The sequence below is a fragment of the Oncorhynchus kisutch genome, linkage group LG30 (assembly GCF_002021735.2).
Source record: "Oncorhynchus kisutch isolate 150728-3 linkage group LG30, Okis_V2, whole genome shotgun sequence".
Lineage (NCBI taxonomy): Eukaryota > Metazoa > Chordata > Actinopteri > Salmoniformes > Salmonidae > Oncorhynchus > Oncorhynchus kisutch.
In genome coordinates, this window is record NC_034203.2 from 40,118,024 (window position 1) to 40,140,290 (window position 22,267).

The window sequence follows — 22,267 nt, forward strand, 5'->3', positions numbered from 1 at the left end:
CGTAGATGAACATAGGCTGGTGCTTTGTGCTGGTCGTTAGGCCATGTGAACAGTTCTTCCACCTCTGAAGTGACGCCTCAATCCCTGAGATGCAGTGCCTTAGACCGCTGCGCCACTCGGGAGGCTCAATAGACTATATTCTCTTCATATCATGTTTCTTCAGACCGGTCTAAAATAAATAATGGTTTTATTGTGAAGGTGTAGACTATATTACATGGATTTATTGTGAAGGTGTAGGCTATATTACATGGATTTATTGTGAAGGTGTAGGCTATATTACATGGATTTATTGTGAAGGTGTAGGCTATATTACATGGATTTATTGTGATGGTGTAGGTAGACTATATTACATGGATTTATTGTGAAGGTGTAGACTATATTACATGGATTTATTGTGAAGGTGTAGACTATATTACATGGATTTATTGTGAAGGTGTAGGCTATATTACATGGATTTATTGTGATGGTGTAGGTAGACTATATTACATGGATTTATTGTGATAGTGTAGGCTATATTACATGGATTTATTGTGATGGTGTAGGTAGAATATATTACATGGATTTATTGTGATAGTGTAGGCTATATTACATGGATTTATTGTGAAGGTGTAGGCTATTTTCTTAACATGTAGATGTTCCTACGGTCTGTTCCTACATTCTGCATCAGTGGCTTGTAGACTATGTGTGGAAGCCAGGAGATGCTAAATGTGTTTATGTTAACTAACGGTCAATTACTGTGAGACCGCAGTTATTTGCTTGACAATCACTGGCTGCCGAAATGTCAGGCATCACAGTCATGTTCAACACACACACACACACTGCTGTACTTACGCTTCCTTGTAGAAGACCATGAAGCCCAGCAGGTCTCTGAAGTCGGGAGGCCAGAACGGTTCCCACTTGATCATGATCTTATCATGTGTAGCACGCGTATGAGTGAACCTTAACTCCTGGTTCTCACCTGAGAGAGATACACACCACCGAGACACACACACACACCACCGAGACACACACACACACCACCGAGACACACACACACACACCACCGAGACACACACACACACCACCGAGACACACACACACACACACACACACACAGAGACACACACACACAGAGACACACACAGAGACACACACACACAGAGACACACACACACACAGAGACACACAGAGACACACACACACAGAGACACACACACACACACACACACACACACACACACACACACACACACACACACACACACACACACAGAGACACACACACACAGAGACACACACACACAGAGACACACACACACACACACACAGAGACACACACACACACACACAGATACACACACACACACAGAGACACACACACACACAGACACACACAGTCACTATCAGAGGATATGGTAAGTACTATACTGTCCTAGGTCTGTGAAACACAACAGATGTGTGTGTGTACTCAGACTGTACGGTTCTTACAGGAGGCCTGGTCTCCGTTGGTCTTCGATACGATGTTGTTCTTGGTATGCCTGTCCATGGTGCCCGTCACCTCCTCCATCTTGCGTATCTCTGACATGCAGAGCTTAGCATTGAGTTGAAAGAACATGCGTCCCTGCAGGATGCTCAGGTTGTGTTGGGTCCAGTCCCACAGCTGACGCAGGTTCTGGTTGTCATGTGCGTAGAACGAGTAGCCCCTTGGGAAGCAACACACACATTAAATTGATTTATTCAAACATTTAACAGATATAGCTTAAAATATAAGGATGTGGAGGTAGAAGGAGGAAGAAGGTGGAGGAAGAGGGGCCGGCGAGGTAAGAAGAGGAGGCGGCGGCGGAGGAAGAAGAGGAGGCGGCGGCGGAGGAAGAAGAAGAGGAGGAGGAGGTGGAGGAAGAAGAAGAGGAGGAGGAGGCGGAGGAAGAAGAGGAGGAGGAGGCGGAGGAAGAAGAGGAGGCGGCGGCGTAGGAAGAAGAGGAGGAGGTGGAGGAAGAAGAGGAGGAGGAGGCGGAGGAGGCAGAGGAAGAAGAGGAAGAGGCGGAGGAGGAGGAAGAGGAGGTGGTGGAGGAAGAAGAGGAGGTGAAGGAAGAGGAGGAGGTGGAGAAAGAAGAGGAGGTGGCAGAGGAAGAAGAAGAGGAGGTGAAAGAAGAGGAGGTGGAGGAAGAAGCGGAGGAGAAGTGGAGGAGGAGGAGGAGAAGGAAGAGGAGGAGGAGAAGGAAGAGGAGGAGGTGGAGGAAGAAGAGGAGGTGGCGGAGGAAGAGGAGGTGGAGGAAGAAGAGGAGGTGGCGGAGGAAGAAGAAGAGGAGGTGAAGGAAGAAGCGGAGGAGAAGAGGAGGAGGAGAAGGAAGAGGAGGCGGAGGAAGAAGAGGAGGTGGAGGAAGAAGAGGAGGTGGAGGAAGAAGAGGAGGTGGAGGAAGAAGAGGAGGGGGAGGAAGAAGAGGAGGCGGAGGAAGAAGAAGAGGAGGTGAAGGAAGAGGAGGTGGTGGAGGAAGACGAGGAGGTGGCAGAGGAAGAAGAAGAGGAGAAGAGGAGGAGTAGGGAGAAGAGGAGAAGGAAGAGGAGGAGGTGGAGGAAGAAGAGGAGGTGGCGGAGGAAGAAGAAGAGGAGGTGGCGGAGGAAGAAGAAGAGGAGGTGAAGGAAAAGGAGGAGGTGGAGGAAGAAGCGGAGGAGAAGAGGAGGAGTAGGGAGAAGAGGAGGAGTAGGGAGAAGAGGAGAAGGAAGAGGAGGTGGCAGAGGAAGAAGAGGCGGCAGAGGAAGAAGAGGAGGCGGCAGAGGAAGAAGAGGAGGCGGCAGAGGAAGAAGAGGAGGCGGCAGAGGAAGAAGAGGAGGCGGCAGAGGAAGAAGAGGAGGCGGCAGAGGAAGAAGAGGTGGTGGAGGAAGAAGAGGAGGCAGAGGAGGAGGAAGATGAGGCAGAGGAGGAGGAAGAGGAGGCAGAAGAGGAGGCAGAAGAGGAGGAAGAGGAGGCAGAAGAGGAAGTGGGGGAGGAAGAGGAGGAGTACAAGGAAGAGGAGGTGAGCAGAATAAGGAAGAGGTGGTGAACAGTAGGGTCAGGAAGAAAGTCAACTTACCCGTCCATCAGTGTGTCCCCTCTGATGACCCGTAGGTTGCGGAGGAAAGAGAGCGAGACGAGAGCGTAGGAGCGCCGGACCTTCAGGAAGCCTGTAATCTCCTCCAGCTGTCCAAGGTTAGCCTCCAGCTCTGCTGCTATGTTATCTACACACACATACCCATCATTAACTCAAAAGTTACTTTGGAAGCGCGCACGCACACACACACACACACACACACACGCACACACACACACACACACACACACACACACACACACACACACACACTCCCACAGCAGTAAGTTGGACACGAGCCCCTAATACCCACTTCCTCCTCTAAGGTTGATATCCATGCTGCCGTTGAGCACGGTGCATCCTCTCAGAGCCTGGGCTGCTGTCACAGAGTCCACCATTTTCAGGCCCATACACACCTTAGGACATAGCCCAGCACACGGAGTACAGACCAACCTGCAGGACGAGAGGGAGAGAGCACACATCAGATTACACACCCTCATAGGATATAGGGCATGGTTCCCCAACCCGGCGGCCTGAGGGTGATTTAATTTAGCCCCCCCAAGTTTTCTGAGAAAAAAATTAAAATAAAACAGATTGGTGGACATAAAGACTGTAAAAAGGAGGTGGTTTGGGATGAGTCTGACCGCAGAGTGAAGTAAAAGCAGCCAACAAGTGCTCAGCATATGTGGGAACTCTCAACCAGAGAGAATGCCAAGAGAGTGCAAAGCCGTCATCAAGGTAAAGGGTGGCTATTTGAAGGATCTCAAATCAAATAATTTATGATTTGTTTAACACGTTTTTTTGGTTACTACATGATTCCATATATGTTATTTCATAGTTGATGTCTTCACTATTATTCTACAATGTAGAAAATAGTACAAATAAAGAAAAACCCTTGAATGAGTAGGTGTTCTAAAACTTTTAACCAGTAGTGTATGTTTTAGTCAAATATTATATCTGTTTTGGCTTCTTGCGGCCAATTTGCAGTTTACAAATGATTTGTAATTACACTGATTTCAGAAAGTATTCAGACCCCTTGACTTTTTCCACATTTTGTTACATTACAGCCTTATTCTAAAATGGATTCAATTGTTTTTTTCTCCCTCATCAATCTACACGCCTGTATTATAGACGTACGTAGTAGAGTTGACATTAGTATATAGTACCTTATTATAGAATTAAGTGGTAGAGTTTACAGTAGTATATAGTACTGTATTATAGACTTACGTGGTAGAGTTGCCAGTAGTATATAGTACTGTATTATAAACTTACGTGGTAGAGTTTACAGTAAGTAGTATATAGTACTGTATTATAGACTTACGTGGTAGAGTTTACAGTAGTATATAGTACTGTATTATAGACTTACGTGGTAGAGTTTACAGTAAGTAGTATATAGTACTGTACTATAAACTTACGTGGAGGAGTTTACAGTAGTATATAGTACTGTATTATAGACTTACGTGGTAGAGTTGCCAGTAGTATATAGTACTGTATCATAAACTTACGTGGTAGAGTTTACAGTAGTATATAGTACTGTATTATAGATTACGTGGTAGAGTTGCCAGTAGTATATAGTACTGTACTATAAACTTACGTGGAGGAGTTTACAGTAGTATATAGTACTGTATTATAGACTTACGTGGTAGAGTTGCCAGTAGTATATAGTACTGTATCATAAACTTACGTGGTAGAGTTTACAGTAGTATATAGTACTGTACTATAAACTTACGTGGAGGAGTTTACAGTAGTATACCCGGAGGGGCACTCTGGTATACAGGCTCCATTGTGGATGACGAACTGGTGGCAGTCGCTGTTCTTGCTCTGCTGACACTTGTTGTGGAGGTCCTGGCAGAAGGAGAAGGGGACGCAGCGCCAGCCCCTGTAGGTGTAGTATCCCTGCGGGCAGCGGTCCACACAGGCCTCCTGGTAGTAAGGAATATGGATCAAATCAAATCAAATTTATTTATATAGCCCTTCGTACATCAGCTGATATCTCAAAGTGCTGTACAGAAACCCAGCCTAAAACCCCAAACAGCAAGCAATGCAGGTGGAGAAGCACGGATGAGTTAGATTAATCAATTAGTCAATTGTAAGCATCCGTATCAATTCGAACATTTGGGAATGTAAAATAACAAAATGTAGGTGATATTTGTAATAGCAAATATGACATAAGAGTTTAAATAAACAAGACTTGCTTAAGCAAACAAGGCCAAAACTCCTTCCCACCTATGCAGGCTGAAATAGCAGGCGGTCTTTTTACAACTCTTACACTAGAAGAGCATTATCACATTCACAATATTATTCCGACCTCAGTGTGGATATACACATGGACCAAAAGTATGTGGGCATCTGCTCGTCCAACATCTCATTCCAAAATCATGGACATTAATATGGAGTTGGTCCCCCCTTTGCTGCTATAACAGCCTCCACTCTTCTGGGAAGGCTTTCCACTAGATGTTGGAACATTGCTGCAGGGACTTGCTTCCATTCAGCCACAAGAGTATTATATTAGTGAGGTCGGGCACTGATGTTGGGCGATAAGGCCTGGCTCACAGTCGGCGTTCCAATTCATCCCAAAGGTGTTCGATGGGGTTGAGGTCAGGGCTCTGTGTAGGCCAATCAAGTTCTTCCACACTGATCTCGACAAACAGTTTCTGTATGGACCTCGCTTTGTGCACGGGTGCATCGTCATGCTGAAACAGTAAAGGGCCTTTCCCCAAACTGTTGCCACAAAGTTGGAAGCACAGAATCGTCTAGAATGTCATTGTATGCTGTAGCGTTAAGATTTCCCTTCACTAGAACTAAGGGGCCTAGCCCGAACCATGAAAAACAGCCCCAGACTACTATTCCTCCTCCACTGAACTTTACAGTTGGCACTATGCATTTGGGCAGGTAGCGCTTTCTTGGCATCCGTCAAACCCAGATTCGTCTGTCGGACTGCCAGATGGTGAAGCGTGATTCCTAACTCCAGAGAACGCGTTTCCACTGCTCCAATGGTGGCGAGCTTTACACCTCTCCAGCCGACACTTGGCACTGCGCATGGTGATCTTAGGCTTGTGTGCGGCTGCTCAGCCATGGAAACCCATTTCATGAAGCTCCCAACGAACAGTTATTGTGCTGACGTTGCCTCTAGAGGCAGTTTGGAACTCGGTAGCGAGTGTTGCAATCGTGGACAGGCGATTTTAACGCGCTACATGCTTCAGCACTTGGCAATCCCGTTCTGTGAGCTTGTGGGGCCTACCACTTTGCGGCTGAGCCATTGTTGCTCCTAGACGTTTCCATTTGACAATAACAGCACTTACAGTTGACCGGGGTAGCTCTAACAGAGCAAAACTTTCGGGGCATCCTATGACAGTGCCACATTGAAAGTCACTTGAGCTCTTCAGTAAGGCCATTCTACTTGCCAATGTTTGTTTGTGGAGATTGCATGGCTGCATACTCCATTTTCTTTACACCTGTCAGCAACAGGTGTGGTTGAAATAGCCGGATCCAGTTATTTGAAGGTGTGTCCACCTACTGTTGGCCATGTAGTGTATAGAAAACACAGAAACATCACGTTTTTGACTGCTCTGGAACTTTAAATAATGAATCATCTCTAACATCTAAAATCAGAACCATGATTGTTATGCAACAAAAGTCACACAGAATTTCTCTTGGCGTTGTATATAGAAGCATCTACATCAGCCCCCCCCCCCCTCCCCCACACACACACACATATATATAAACAATCAACTAATGTAATTGTGAAAGGTGTGTTGAAGTCATCCCAACTTTACCTGGTGCTGGAGGTTCTTGCAGGCAACACAGCTGCTGCTGTTGTGGGGCTCAGAGCAGCCTCCCAGACACTGTTCATGGCAACATTGGTGGTCTCTGGTACAGGCCCGGTGCTTACAGCTGGTGGGACACACTGTGGGAGGGGGAGGGTTTAGTAATAGGATATTTGGTCATTATAATAGTATTTGGTATGTATGTTTGACCCAGGTCAGTCAGTATTTGGTATGTATGTTTGACCCAGGTCAGTCAGTATTTGGTATGTATGTTTGACCAGGTCAGTCAGTATTTGGTATGTATGTTTGACCCAGGTCTGTCAGTATTTGGTATGTATGTTTGACCCAGGTCAGTCAGTATTTGGTATGTATGTTTAACCCAGGTCTGTCAGTATTTGGTATGTATGTTTGACCCAGGTCTGTCAGTATTTGGTATGTATGTTTGACCCAGGTCTGTCAGTATTTGGTATGTATGTTTAACCCAGGTCAGTCAGTATTTGGTATGTATGTTTGACCAGGTCAGTCAGTATTTGGTATGTATGTTTAACCCAGGTCAGTCAGTATTTGGTATGTATGTTTAACCCAGGTCAGTCAGTATTTGGTATGTATGTTTGACCCAGGTCAGTCAGTATTTGGTATGTATGTTTGACCCAGGTCTGCTCTGAAATCACTAAATGTTACTTTCTAACAAGGTGACCCAGGCAACACACACACACACACACACACACTTCATCTACTGCACATCTGGCAAGAATACACTGTGCAAGAGCGCTCACACACACGCTAGTGTTGTCACGATACCAGAACTTTGACTTGGATACCGATAACAGGTTTAGTATCACGCTACTCGATATCAAAACAATGCCACAGCAGAAAAAGGCGTATTAGCCAAAGGCACAGAACGGCCCTTAAACCAGACAGTGTCAACACCTTTTGTTTGCCAAGAATGTGACGAATACAATTTGATTTGATCAACTCCACTACTGCTCTGCTGAATATTTTGAGTTGAACAGCATAAAATTATAAATATATTTTTTACATCCATTTTTCAGACAGCCATGTGTACATTAACAAATCAATTATACAATCACACACTTATTTTATTGCACTGATCAACAACATTTGCATAGAAGTAACTTATTTTATTGTACTGATCAACAACATTCGCATAGAAGTAACTTATTTTATTGTACTGATCAACAACATTTGCATAGAAGTAACTTATTTTATTGTACTGATCAACAACATTCGCATAGAAGTAACTTATTTTATTGTACTGATCAACAACATTTGCATAGAAGTAACTTATTTTATTGTACTGATCAACAACATTTGCATAGAAGTAACTTATTTTATTGTACTGATCAACAACATTTGCATAGAAGTAACTTATTTTATTGTACTGATCAACAACATTTGCATAGAAGTAACTTATTTTATTGTACTGATCAACAACATTTGCATAGAAGTAACTTATTTTATTGTACTGATCAACACCATTTGCATAGAAGTAACTTATTTTATTGTACTGATCAACAACATTTGCATAGAAGTAACTTATTTTATTGTACTGATCAACAACTTTCGCATAGAAGTAACCTATTTTATAAAAGTGCACGCTGTCTCTTTAACCAGTAATGATGTCATTCACAAGGCAAGAAGGGGGCGGCCCCTCTGAGCCCTATTTACACAGTCAGTTCACTGGAGGCAACAGATAGTCTTTGGGAGACACGCGCGAGAGAGCCCGACTAAGTGAATGAATAAACCTGGGTAATGAATTTGTTAGCTTCAGCTAGCAAGGAATGTTAGCCTACAAAGCTGGAAGCTATCGGTATCTTCTTGCATTGTAAGGTCTATAAGCCTCTGTATGGACATTGTTTTGCGAACAGTAAATAACAGTTTCAACATTTCTACATGCCGTGTTGCATTATTCAAATGTGTTAACTTCAGTGCAGGCTAAGTGGAGAGCTAACATGATGCAGCCCAGACTCCCAGTACAGGCTCAGTGGCGAGCTAACATGATGCAGCCCAGACTCCCAGTACAGGCTAAGTGGAGAGCTAACATGATGCAGCCCAGACTCCCAGTACAGGCTAAGTGGAGAGCTAGCATGATGCAGCCCAGACTCCCAGTACAGGCTCAGTGGAGAGCTAGCATGATGCAGCCCAGACTCCCAGTGCAGGCTCAGTGGAGAGCTAACACGATACAGCCCAGACTCCCAGTACAGGCTAAGTGGAGAGCTAACATGATGCAGCTCAGACTCCCAGTACAGGCTAAGTGGAGAGCTAACATGATGCAGCCCTGACTCCCAGTGCAGGCTCAGTGGAGAGCTAACATGATGCAGCCCAGACTCCCAGTACAGGCTAAGTGGAGAGCTAACATGATGCAGCTCAGACTCCCAGTACAGGCTAAGTGGAGAGCTAACATGATGCAGCCCTGACTCCCAGTGCAGGCTCAGTGGAGAGCTAACATGATGCAGCCCAGACTCCCAGTACAGGCTCAGTGGAGCAGGCACGGTGTGCTCAAGCTATAAGGGGGACATCGGCTGGGCTGATAGAGACTTGTTCCTTGAGACACATTTGACAGAAGTACCGAAAGTAACAACAATTCTAATACCTAATATATTTTCCATGTCCTAGTATTGAAAAAGTACCTACATTTCGGTATACCGTGCAGCACTCACACATACACATGGTAACGTCCATTGCCATTGCTGAGTTTCAAAGCCAGTTGGTACTGGCAGTGTGTGTGTGTGTGTGTGTGTGTCAGCGGGAGAGAGGTAAACACCTTGCTGACTGCCTGTCCTGCAGGGTTAAATCATCTCAGGTAGCTCCGGAGCCAGATTAGATTAGGATTGGTCAACAGCCTAACGAGGGGCTCAGGTCACAGGTCAGGTCACATGAACTGAAAGGGTGTTTATGTGAGTGTGTTCTACATTAACGACTGACTGAAGAAGCAACCGCAAACACACAAACACAGACAAATATATCATCGCAGGTCAACAACAATGTAGAGCAAAACAACACCACAGAAAAGGGGCTCTGACTGACACCGCATTATACTGACTGACACCGCAGGACACTGACTGACACCGCAGGACACTGACTGACACCGCAGGACACTGACTGACACTGTATTATATTATACTGACTGACACCGCAGGATACTGACTAACGCCGCATGATACTGACTGACACCGCATGATACTGACTGACACCGCATGATACTGACTGACACCGCTGGACACTGACTGACACCGCATGATACTGACTGACACCGCATTATATTATACTGACTGACACCGCATGATACTGACTGACACAGCATTATATTATACTGACTGACACCGCATTATACTGACTGACACCGCATTATATTATACTGACTGACACCGCATTATATTATACTGACTGACACTGCATTATAGTATACTGACTGACACCGCATTATATTATACTGACTGACACCGCATTATATTATACTGACTGACACCGCATTATATTATACTGACTGACACCGCATGATACTGACTGACACAGCATTATATTATACTGACTGACACCGCATTATACTGACTGACACCACATTATATTATACTGACTGACACCACATTATATTATACTGACTGACACCGCATTATATTATACTGACTGACACTGCATTATACTATACTGACTGACACCGCATTATATTATACTGACTGACACCGTTATTATACTGACTGACACCGCATTATATTATACTGACTGACACCGTTATTATACTGACTGACACTGCATTATATTATACTGACTGACACCGCAGGATACTGACTGACACCGCATTATACTGACGGACACCGCATTATATTATACTGACTGACACCGCATTATATTATACTGACTGACACCGCATTATATTATACTGACTGACACTGCATGATACCGACTGACACCGCATTATATTATACTGACTGACACCGCATTATACTGACTGACACCGCATTATACTGACTGACACCGCATTATATTATACTGACTGACACTGCATTATATTATACTGACTGACACCGCATTATATTATACTGACTGACACCGCATTATATTATACTGACTGACACCGCATTATATTATACTGACTGACACCGCAGGATACTGACTGACACCGCATTATACTGACTGACACCACATTATATTATACTGACCGACACCGCATTATATTATACTGACTGACACCGCATTATATTATACTGACTGACACCGCATTATATTATACTGACTGACACCGCATTATATTATACTGACTGACACCGCATTATATTATACTGACTGACACCGCATTATATTATACTGACTGACACCGCATTATATTATACTGACTGACACCGCATTATATTATACTGACTGACACCGCATTATATTATACTGACTGACACCGCATTATATTATACTGACTGACACCGCATTATATTATACTGACTGACACCGCATTATATTATACTGACTGACACCGCATTATATTATACTGACTGACACCCGCATTATATTATACTGACTGACACTGCATTATACTATACTGACTGACACCGCATTATATTATACTGACTGACACCACATTATATTATACTGACTGACACCGCATTATATTATACTGACTGACACCGCATGATACTGACTGACACCGCATTATATTATATATACTGACTGACACCGCATTATATTATACTGACTGACACCACATGATACTGACTGACACTGTGAATCCTGTGTGGTTGTCTGAACTCCCTTACCAGCACAAGTGATATGCAATATCTGTGTCAACTCCCACTCCCAACATTACTCTGGTGTGTGTGTCTCTCTACTGGGATTCATTAGCGTCACAGCAGTCATGTGACATGGGGTCAGCCCTCTACTAGTACAACATGGACCTCTGTCCTTCCTTTCTGACTGAGTGGGTGTAAGAGGGGGTGGTACAAGGAGCTAATTACAGATCACTTAACAGTATCAAATGAGGGGATTAGATACAATGTTTCTGAATGAGTAGCTAACATTGATGAAATCCTCTTGTCAGTATTTTCTCTGAATATTGGGTGTTGAATACTCTCTGCCTGTCCCCCCCACCCCCCTTCGGTCTCTCTCAGCCGCACTATACACACTCCCTCCCCCATCCCTAAACACACACAAGTCACTCGCATTGCCTGCAGCCCTTCACACACACACACACACACATACACACACACACACAGATTCCTGATCCAGTGCTGACTCCATTCCATCGCACAGTGGCAGCTGCAGATCCACCCTCAACTTTAACCAATGTGTTGCCTGGTAGGGGGAGCTGGCCTCTCTCTCTTTAACCAATGTGTTGCCTGGTAGGGGAAGCTGGCCTCTCTCTCTTTAACCAATGTGTTGCCTGGTAGGGGGAGCTGGCCTCTCTCTCTTTAACCAATGTGTTGCCTGGTAGGGGGAGCTGGCCTCTCTCTCTTTAACCAATGTGTTGCCTGGTAGGGGGAGCTGGCCTCTCTCTCTTTAACCAATGTGTTGACTGGTAGGGGGAGCTGGCCTCTCTCTCTTTAACCAATGTGGTGGCTGGTAGGGGGAGCTGGCCTCTCTCTTTAACCAATGTGGTGGCTGGTAGGGGGAGCTGGCCTCTCCCCACTGAGTTAACCCTTTAAGTGCTAGAGACGCTGAATGACAACATGCATGAAAAGTAAACCAGAACCACATAGAAACAGGCAAACGCTGCACTTTGGTGCACGTACACAAACAAATTAATCCATGTACGACACACACACACACACCATCTCTGTCAGTGTGGCAATGAGGAATCATCCTGAGGAGAAACCCTGTCTGTGTCCCAAATGACAACCTATTGCCTGTAAAGTGCAGTGCTTTTGACCAGGGCCCATAGAGCGGTTTGAGCCAGTCACGTGTGTTTGTTTACAAAGAAGAACAACAAGCAAAATGGGAGCTTCATGAGTTGAGTCACTTCTGCATTGCAAGGAGTGATTTAAAAATATATAGATTTGTTTTATTTAGACTTTATTTAAGTAGGCAAGTACACAGCTGTATACCTTATAACTATTAAATTAACAACCTAAGATGTGCCAAATAAATGTTTTCCAGCTGGGTTTTGCTAACTTGCTAATACTAGCTAAGTGGCTAATGTTAGCTAAGTGGCTAATGTTAGCTAAGTGGCTAATGTTAGCTAAGTGGCTAATGTTAGCTAAGTGGCTAATGTTAGCTAAGTGGCTAATGTTAGCTAAGTGGCTACTTTGAGCTTGCAAGATTAAGCTTTTATTATTTTGTTATTTTATTTAACCTTTATTAAACTAGGCAAGTCAGTTAAGAACAATTTCTTTTTTTTAAATGACGGCCTACCCCGACCAAAACCTAACTCGGACGACGCTGGGCCAATCGCGCGCCGCCCTATGGGACTCCCATAGGGTCTCACGACCGGTTGTGATACAACCTGGAATCGAACCAGGGTCTGTAGTGACGCTTCTAGCACTGAGATGCAGTGCCACTCTTGGTAACAGCAGCAGAGACAATCCCCTCCAGGATTAAGATCCCTGCTGCCTAATATTTGTCTTGTGCGTGCAGCAAACTGCGTTGAGATAATAATGTAATGAAACAGCAGGGAGCAGGTCTCGAACCCTCAACCTTCTAGCCCGAAGTCCAGCGCGCTATCGACTGTGCCGCAAAAGCATGCTCGAACGGTAGAGTCGATTTCCGCGCTTATAAACCCAGGGTCATTACACTAACTTTATGAGCTGGGTTGTCTGTCCTAGTAGTAAATGTTTGCATGCACTCGTTAGCATTTACCTAGCATCTGCTTTGAGAATTCCAGTTATCATTAGCATTATTGCTAACAACTACACGAAGTGTGGACTAGACACGAGCGCACTGTACACAACACACACAGACACTAGCCTCGAAAAACATGACCCGTGGTCAACCTCAGTGCATCACAACAAGTAAATTAAGGTTGGGTTCAGATAACCTAACCAAAGTACAATTACAATGTCAACAAATCCTGCCCCATTTTACCAAGCTCCGTGTGCAAAAATCACCCTGCCGTCCACTTCGCTTTTTCACGTCATTGAAAGGGGCTTCTCTGTTGTTTCATCGCCCCCAACCAACATGTACAAAGGATCACGTCAGTTTGAACCTGAAAAGCCCTATAAGGATTGACCATGTAATGTATGGCGCATATTACAGCAGGATGCACAGCCAAACTCTTATGGTTTAACACCGATGTTAATAACTGATGTCAAAGCTAACATGCAAACATATATAACGTATGACATAATGTCCAAGATGGCGTAGCAGTCAGACATCTTTGTCCTGTCGTGTCCCTTGTATACATTTTTTTTTACATCTTTTGCGTCGCATATCTTTAAAAATATTTTCCTAAACCTCAACCAGCCTCACCCAATGTGGCAAGGATCTGTTTTTTTCCCCTAAAGTATTTCTATTTACTTCGGATCTGGAATCCCTCAACTGAAGCTAGCCAGCTAACTACCTACCAGCTATCAGTCAGCAAACCATTGCTAGCGGTCATCAGCTAACCTTGAGCGCTGAAAGCTCTCGGCAGTTCGAACAACGTGCCTCAAACCGGAGCATAACGGGACCTATTATTTCTTTTTTACTCCTGGCTAGCATTTCCATCCCGGAGGAAGCACCAATTAGCCTGAAGCTAGCCCGGCCAGGCCTCCTGTGCTACCACTGAAGCCCACTCCTGGGTTACGGACCCCCGGACCCCTTCTACTGCCGGTACGGGGCACAGAACCCCGCCGATCCTCTACGACTGGAATACCGACAATCTGGCCGAGGAATCCAACAGGCCCCTCAGGCGTGACGTCCGCTGAAGGCCCATTCTGCTAACTGCGGCCTACTAGCTACCTAGAGCTACTTGGAACCCTACAAATTCCACGACATGTCTAGCGACGTCACCGCACGAAGAGGCTTAAACAGACTTACCCCCATCGTCGCGATGGGGGTAAGTCTGTTTAAGCCTCTTCGTGCGGTGACGTCGCCCAAAGGCTAACTTGCTAGCCCCGGTCTGCCAACTGCTAGCCCCGGTCTGCCAACTGCTAGCCCCGGTCTGCCAACTGCTAGCCCCGGTCTGCCAACTGTTAGCTTGTTAGCATCGGCCTGCTAACTGTCTGAATTGCCGTGTCCCCAGTCAGCCCAACCACTCACTGGACCCATATGTTCACTTTGCTAGACATGCCTCTCTCTAATATCAATATGCCTCGTCCATTACTGTCCTGGTTAGTGGTAACTTTCTTATTTCACTGTAGAGCCTCTAGCCCTGCTCAATATGCCTTAACCAACCATGTTGTTCAACTTCCTACATATGCGATGACATCACCTGTTTTAAACGTCTCTAGAGACTATATCTCTCTCATCATTACTTAATGCCTAGGTTTACCTCCAATGTACTCACATCCTACCTTACCTTTGTCTGTACACTATGCCTTGAATCTATGCTATTGTGTCCAGAAACCTGCTCCTTTTACGCTCTGTTCCGAACGTGCTAGATGGCCAATTCGTATTGCCTTTAGCCGTACCCTTATCCTCTGGTGATGTGGAGGTTAATCCAGGTCCTGCAGTGGCTAGCTCCACTCCCACTCCCCAGGTGCTCTCATTTGTTGACTTCTGTTACCGTAAAAGCCTTGGTTTCATTCATAAATCCAGGCTTAGGAAAACCACCAAAAACCCTGAAATCTCCATCGCTAACTATAACATTTTCTGCCAAGATAGAACTGTCAAAGGGGGCGGTGTTGCAATCTACTGCAAAGATAGCCTGCAGAGTTCTGTATTACTATCCAAGCCTGTACCCAAACAATTCGAGCTTCTACTTCTAAAAATTCACCTTTCCAGAAACAAGTCTCTCACTGTTGCCGCTTGCTATAGACCACCCTCTGCCCCCACCTGTGCCCTCAATACCATATGTTAATTGATTGCCCCCATCTATCTTCTGGGCTCGTGCTACTAGGTGACCTACACTGGGACATGCTTAACACCCCGGCCATCCTACAATCTAAGCTTGATGCCCTCAATCTCACACAAATTATCAATGAACCTACCAGGTACAACTTTAAATCCATAAACACAGGCACCCTCATAGATGTCATCCTAATGAACTCGCCCTCCAAATACACCTCTGCTGTTTTCAATCAAGATCTCAGCGATCACTGCCTCACTGCCTGCATCCGTAATGGGTTTGCGACCAAACGACCACCCCTCATCACTGTCAAACGCTCCCTAAAACACTTCTGCGAGCAGGCCTTTCTAATTGACCTGTCCGGGGTATCCTGAAATGACATTGACCTCATCCCATCAGTAGATGATGACTGGCTGTTCTTTAAAAGTGCCTTCCTCACCATCTTAAATAAGCATGCCCCACTCAAAAAAATGTAGAACTAGGAATAGATAAAGTCCTTGGTTCACTCCAGACCGGTCTGCCCTTGACCAGCACAAAAACATCCTGTGGCATTCTGCATTAGCATCAAATAGCCTGCCCTGATATGCAACTTTTCAGGGAAGTTAGGAACAAATATACACAGGCAGTTAGAAAAGCAAAGGCTAGCTTTTTCAAACAGAAATGTGCATCCTGTAGTACTAACTCAAAAAAGTTCTGGGACACTAAAGTCCATGGAGAATAAGAGCACCTCCTCCCAGCTGCCCACTGCTCTGAGGCTAGGAAATACTTACCACCGATAAATCCACTAAAATTGAGAATTTCAATAAACATTTCTCTACGGCTGGCCATGCTTTCCACCTGGCTACCCCGGTCAACTGGCCGGCACCCTCCACAGCAACCCGCCAAAGCCCCCACCATTTCTCCTTCACCCAAATCCAGATAGCTGATGTTCTGAAAGAGCTGCAAAATCTGGACCTCTACAAATCAGCCAGGCTAGACAATCTGGACCCTCTCTTTCTAAAATTATCTGCCAAAATTGTTGCAACCCCTATTACTACCCTGTTCAACCTCTCTTTCGTATAATCTGAGATTCCCAAAGATTGGAAAGCTGTGGCAGTCATCCCCCTCTTCAAAGGGGGTGACACTCTAGACCCAAACTGCTACAGACCTATATCTATACTACCCCGTCTTTCTAAGGTCTTCGAAAGCCAAGTTAACAAACAGATTACCAACCATTTCGAATCCCACCGTACCTTATCCGCTATGCAATCTGGTTTCAGAGCTGGTCATGGGTGCACCTCAACCACGCTCAAGGTCCTAAACGACATCATAACCGCCATCGATAAGAGACATTACTGTGCAGCCATATTCATCAACCTGGCCAAGGCTTTCGATTCTGTCAATCACCACATTCTTATTGGCAGACTCGACAGCCTTGGTTTCTCAAATGATTGCCTTGCCTGGTTCACCAACTGCTTCTCTGATAGAGGTCAGTGTGTCAAATCGGAGGGCCTGTTGTCCGGACCTCTGGCAGTCTATGGGTGTGCCACAGGGTTCAATTCTCGGGCCGACTCTCTTCTCTGTATACATCAATGATGTTGCTCTTGCTGCTGGTGATTCTCTGATCCACCTCTACGCAGACGACACCATTCTGTATCCTTCTGGCCCCTCTTTGGACACTGTGTTAACTAACCTCCAGACGGGCTTCAATGCCATACAACTCTCCTTCCAGGGCCTCCAACTACTCTTAAACGCAGGTAAAACTAAATGAATGCTATTCAATCACCTGCTGGACGCAGTCTATCACAGTGCCATCCGTTTTGTCACCAAAGCCCCATACACTACCCACCATTGCGACCTGTACGCTCTCGTTGGTTGGCCCTCGCTTCATACTCGTCGCCAAACCCACTGGCTACAGGTTATCTACAAGTCTCTGCTAGGTAAAGCACCTGGTTAAATAAAGGTGAAATAAAAAAATTACAATAGATTTTAAAAATGACGCCACATCCCTAACCTAGCCCACAATGTCTGCTGTGTGGATCGAGCAGTCAACAAGTCCAGCAGTCATTTGAAAGAGTAAGAACATTTCAACGAGACAACTCAAAGGTGAAATCCATCAATGCCAAAATAATGGAATTCATTGCCCTTGACAATCAACCGTTCTCTGTCGTGGGCGATGTTGGCTTTCGCTGACTGGTCGAGCACACTACCAAGTGCGCTATTTTTCAAATGTTGCCCTACCGGAGTTACACAGTAAAAGCATCACTGCTATTAGCTTCACGAAATACATACTATGGAATGCTGTTTGGGTCTTGTGTGTCAAAAAAGATACAGTAGCACTGTCAAAGCTATACAAAAAAGTCTGCAAACATCGGCCACTCAACGTTGTGTTTACAATTTGTTGGACGGCAACTTCTGGGGTTGCTACCTTTAGCTTGGTACCTAGCTAGCACCAATACAACCAGCCTGAAAACAATGACTAGTAGAAACTTCAGTCATTTTTATTATTCTTAGCAATGATTTAGACATTTTTGTGAGTAAGTATTAGCTAGGTTGCCACTTGCTATTCGCCTATTGACATTAAACTTCAGTTCATGAAAATATATAGCTAGCCAGCTACTTGACCCTGTTGCCCAAAGCTAACGTTATTAGCAGCCAGCTAGCTTCATCTGACTAGTGAGGCTCGACCGGACTGGGTTATGTGTTGTGAATCTAGCCGCAATAAGGATTAGGCACAATAGTGGAATTTGCAGTTGCCTTCAAAATAAAAGTATGTCATTGACAGTGATGCAAATGAATACAAATAGTAGAATTATGCCATACTTTTATTTTAAAGGCTAACCACAAAGTCCACTATTGTGGCTAGCTTCACATAGATGGGTTCGATCACCATTATTCAAATAAGAACTGTCTTATAAATTAGGGTTATTTTAGAAGATGACACCTAGCTATATAGTTAGCTAGCTAACTATAGCTACTGAAACAGAGTATGTTTTTGGGGAAGAACAAGAAGCTAGCAAGCTTTTTATTTATTTTTACGAACAGCACTGTAGGTGCGCGAGACAACTTTACCAGCATCATAGCATACGTATCGATAGCGAAATACGAGTGATAGTGATAGTGATAGTTTACTCAATGTGTAATATCTACGTAAAAAATGTATGAACGCGTAAAATTATTATGCAGTCATATTCAGCTCCTGATTGGTCAACAAGCTTATTTGCCACGTCAAATAGTGTTATTTGATGTGTATCTTTTTTGACAAGCAACGACCCAAACGGCGTTCAATAGAAATCCTGGTTGAGAATGAAACGACTGAACAACGAAACAGCACAGCAAGTAAGTGAAAGAAATAGGTTTTGATTATGTTTTACTTGTAATGGGGACATATGTAAATGCCAACAAAATAACTTTTTGTCAGTGTGCTGTGTGTGTAACCTTTATTTAACTAGGCAAGTCAGTTAAGAACAAATTCTTATATACAATGACGGCCCGGACGACGCTGGGCCAATTGTGCGCCGCCCTATGGGACTCCCAATCATGGCCGGATGTGATACAGCCTGGATTCGAACCTGGGACTGTAGTGATGCCTCTTGCACTGATATGCAATGCCTTAGACCGCTGTGTCCATGTTAATTATTTAACTGTACCAGAATGCTTAAAAGGCCGCTAAAATGTTTTATATTGGTATAGTTTTTTTTGGGCAAGGAAAATATCGTATGTCGGTACCAGTCAAAAATGTCATATTAGTGCATTACTAGACGCTATCATGCGGAATAGGTTGGAGTTTGTTGGTCTCCAGTGGTGGTGAGTATTTCATCAGCTAGACCATAGACTGCTGCTTATGGATCTGGTTATGTATATTTAGGCATGGAAACACAATAACGTTTCAAAGGAATGCAAATAATTAGTAAAAAAAACTTTTGTCATGATTGTGATGTCACCAGAATTACTTTAGATGCAGTAGAACTTTAGCCAGCCAACGAAGATTGAGGGGACCACCGTATTTTAGCTAGCTAACATTAGCATTGCCAGATTTATATATATATATTTTTTTTTACAAAGTTTGCAAGTAACAGTAGTCGCAAACATTGCTATCTCTCTAAAGTAAATTTGATGACATCATAATATGGCAAAGTTGTTTCCTACTAATTATTTGCCTACTTTAGCAATGCCATCCTATTTCCCATGCCACTGTAAATTAGTGTAATTTAGACTAAACAGTCATATTAGCCTCCCAGAGGAGCAACCCATATCAAATAAATATTGGATGCAGCTATGGTGGTACTAGCCAGCTCATGTCTGACTACAACAGTGAACTAACTAGCAGCAACAAACCAACCCAGGGCCATAACAAATCATGTCACAGTTGGTGGCATATTATAGCGGCGTCACTGGCCTGAGTCTAATCCAATCCGGAAGCAGTCAGTCTACATAGAATTTGAGATGACGTTATTACTTTATTTCTCAAGCTATGTTTATAAATGAGTGTTGATGACATTAGTTGACCCTGCCAGACTGATCCCCCTAGTCATGAACGGATGCCGGGACCTACCAGAAAGGGTAAAGATGGGTATAGTAACATGTCCTTCAATGTGTGATTGCAATGGTTTAGCGATAATTTCATTCACTGTTCACTTGCTATTTTCACAGTTTGTCAGGTGAGACCTCAGAATAAAAGTGTGTCATGAGACCTTTGTGACACCTGTGTTGTTGCCAGATTCTCACTTGAATACTATGAAAAGGAAATCTTAAAGCGTCTGATAGTGACCCGAGTTACTGCCCTGATGACACAGACAGCTTCATTAACAACGACAGGTCATGTGTGTTATGCGAAATATGGAAAGTTGTATAAAAAAAATAAAAAAATAAAAAAAATACCCGGCTTGATAAAACAGTAGGCTAATTCCTCAGCCAAGCAAGATACAACGAGTGGAGTCATTTTTGCTTTTGAAGTGCACTAGCAAAAAGCTTCGTTCTTTCTTCAGAACAAAATGCAAGTTGTAACTTGCTATTATATCACCCTGTCACAGGCCCTTCCCAGTCAACACCACCTCATAAGATTGTCTGCTGCAGATATATTGGAGAGATGTCCAGTTTGCAGCCGAACATGTATCATAGAGAAGACCAACAAGGGGGTCATGCTGACAGGCCCCCGCTGTGAGTATTCCTATGAATGGAACAGTCAGCCAGAGACGCAACTTTCACTGGGTACATGCCCCCCCCCCCCCACCACATACTGAAATTGTATATATGTGACTCACCACCTGGATTCGGTCTTATGTAGCAACATTTTAAAAAAAAATTTTTTTTTTTTACATTGGATGAAAGTAGAGACTCAGAGCTACAAAATTGTATTTCATACACTGCAGTTGAGGAACAATGGGGAAGTAATTCTGCTTTGAAAGTTGATCAACTTGTAAACTCACTTTTGGGAAAATGGCACACTTGATCATTTGATCACTTGATCATCATGAAAACAGCCTAACTAGCTCTGCTGGCAACAATTTCATTACGCTTTTTTGTAGACGTTTACTGACACCGGCCATATTCAACAATGCCACGGTGCTGGAAGCTAACCAACCAGGTTCAATGTTAGCTAGCTAACATTAGGCTCTAACTAGAAAAGTAAATGGCTCTGGGATACAAATAATAACATCAGATAGAGAGCCAGCCAGCTAACGTTAGCTAGCTAGCTAACAGTGCACTTTAGCTTAAGACATGTTGCTAGCTAGCTAGGTAAACAATGTTTAGAATCACACACGTCACGAAACGTTAGCTAACGAGCCAGCCAGCTAACATTAGCTAGTTAATAATTAAACAACAATGAACACAGTGCCAAATCATGTCATTACTACTCTGCATGAATACGACTCTGGGATATTATCTCAGTCAGCTAGGGAGCCAGCCAGCTAATGCTAGCTAGCTAGTTAACAGTACATTTTAGCTTGAAATTAAACCACTTTCTGTCAAGATTAGAAACGTGTAATATCTGAAAATGTTGCTAGCTAATGCTAGATTATTTTACCTATATACATCATCATGCATGATGGACGGGTCTCCCTCTCAGGAATGCCATACCACGGTTGCCCTTAGCTTGAACATGTAATCCGGCGACAGGTGTTTTCTCCATCACTTTAGCTATCATACTCTAATTACACTGATTTCAAAACTTGAAAGTAGAGACCAACACTTATGCAGCTCCACTACACAATACATAAAAAAAAGCTGCATTCGACAGGATTACCAACACAGACTGATGAGCTCAAATAGACAGAAGCCTATATGCAGACCAATCTGAACTCCTCTCTCAGCATGTCCAGCCCACTTATTATCTCAGTCAATCATGGCTAGTGGGAAGGTTGCTTGTTCTGTGGCTTAACCAACAAATCTCGTAATTTAACAATTTTATTTGTATTTACAGATGGCATTCAAGTTTGTTATTAAGGCACATGAAAGTTCACATGTTGGAGAAGGCATTTCTGCCAAAAAAACGTTTTTTTTAAAATAACATTTTTAAAATAACGTTCAAATGGCTCTCCTGT

General features: G+C 44.0%; 1 protein-coding gene across 3 annotated transcripts in view; it reads right to left on the bottom strand.

The window, feature by feature from the left end:
- LOC109874785 (insulin receptor) overlaps window positions 1–22,267 on the bottom strand; it is a 148,226-nt gene that overhangs the window by 54,826 nt on the left and 71,133 nt on the right. For 2 of the 3 annotated variants that reach the window (XM_031809701.1, XM_031809700.1), the window contains exons 3-8: window positions 6,824–6,954; window positions 4,777–4,970; window positions 3,361–3,500; window positions 3,051–3,195; window positions 1,468–1,682; window positions 832–958 (exon numbers count right to left, since the gene is read on the bottom strand). In XM_031809701.1, the coding sequence (XP_031665561.1) occupies window positions 832–958; window positions 1,468–1,682; window positions 3,051–3,195; window positions 3,361–3,500; window positions 4,777–4,970; window positions 6,824–6,954 (952 nt within the window). Of the gene's footprint in view, window positions 1–831; window positions 959–1,467; window positions 1,683–3,050; window positions 3,196–3,360; window positions 3,501–4,462; window positions 4,480–4,776; window positions 4,971–6,823; window positions 6,955–22,267 lie in introns of those variants that run through there. The other variant, XM_031809702.1, reaches the window with a different exon arrangement.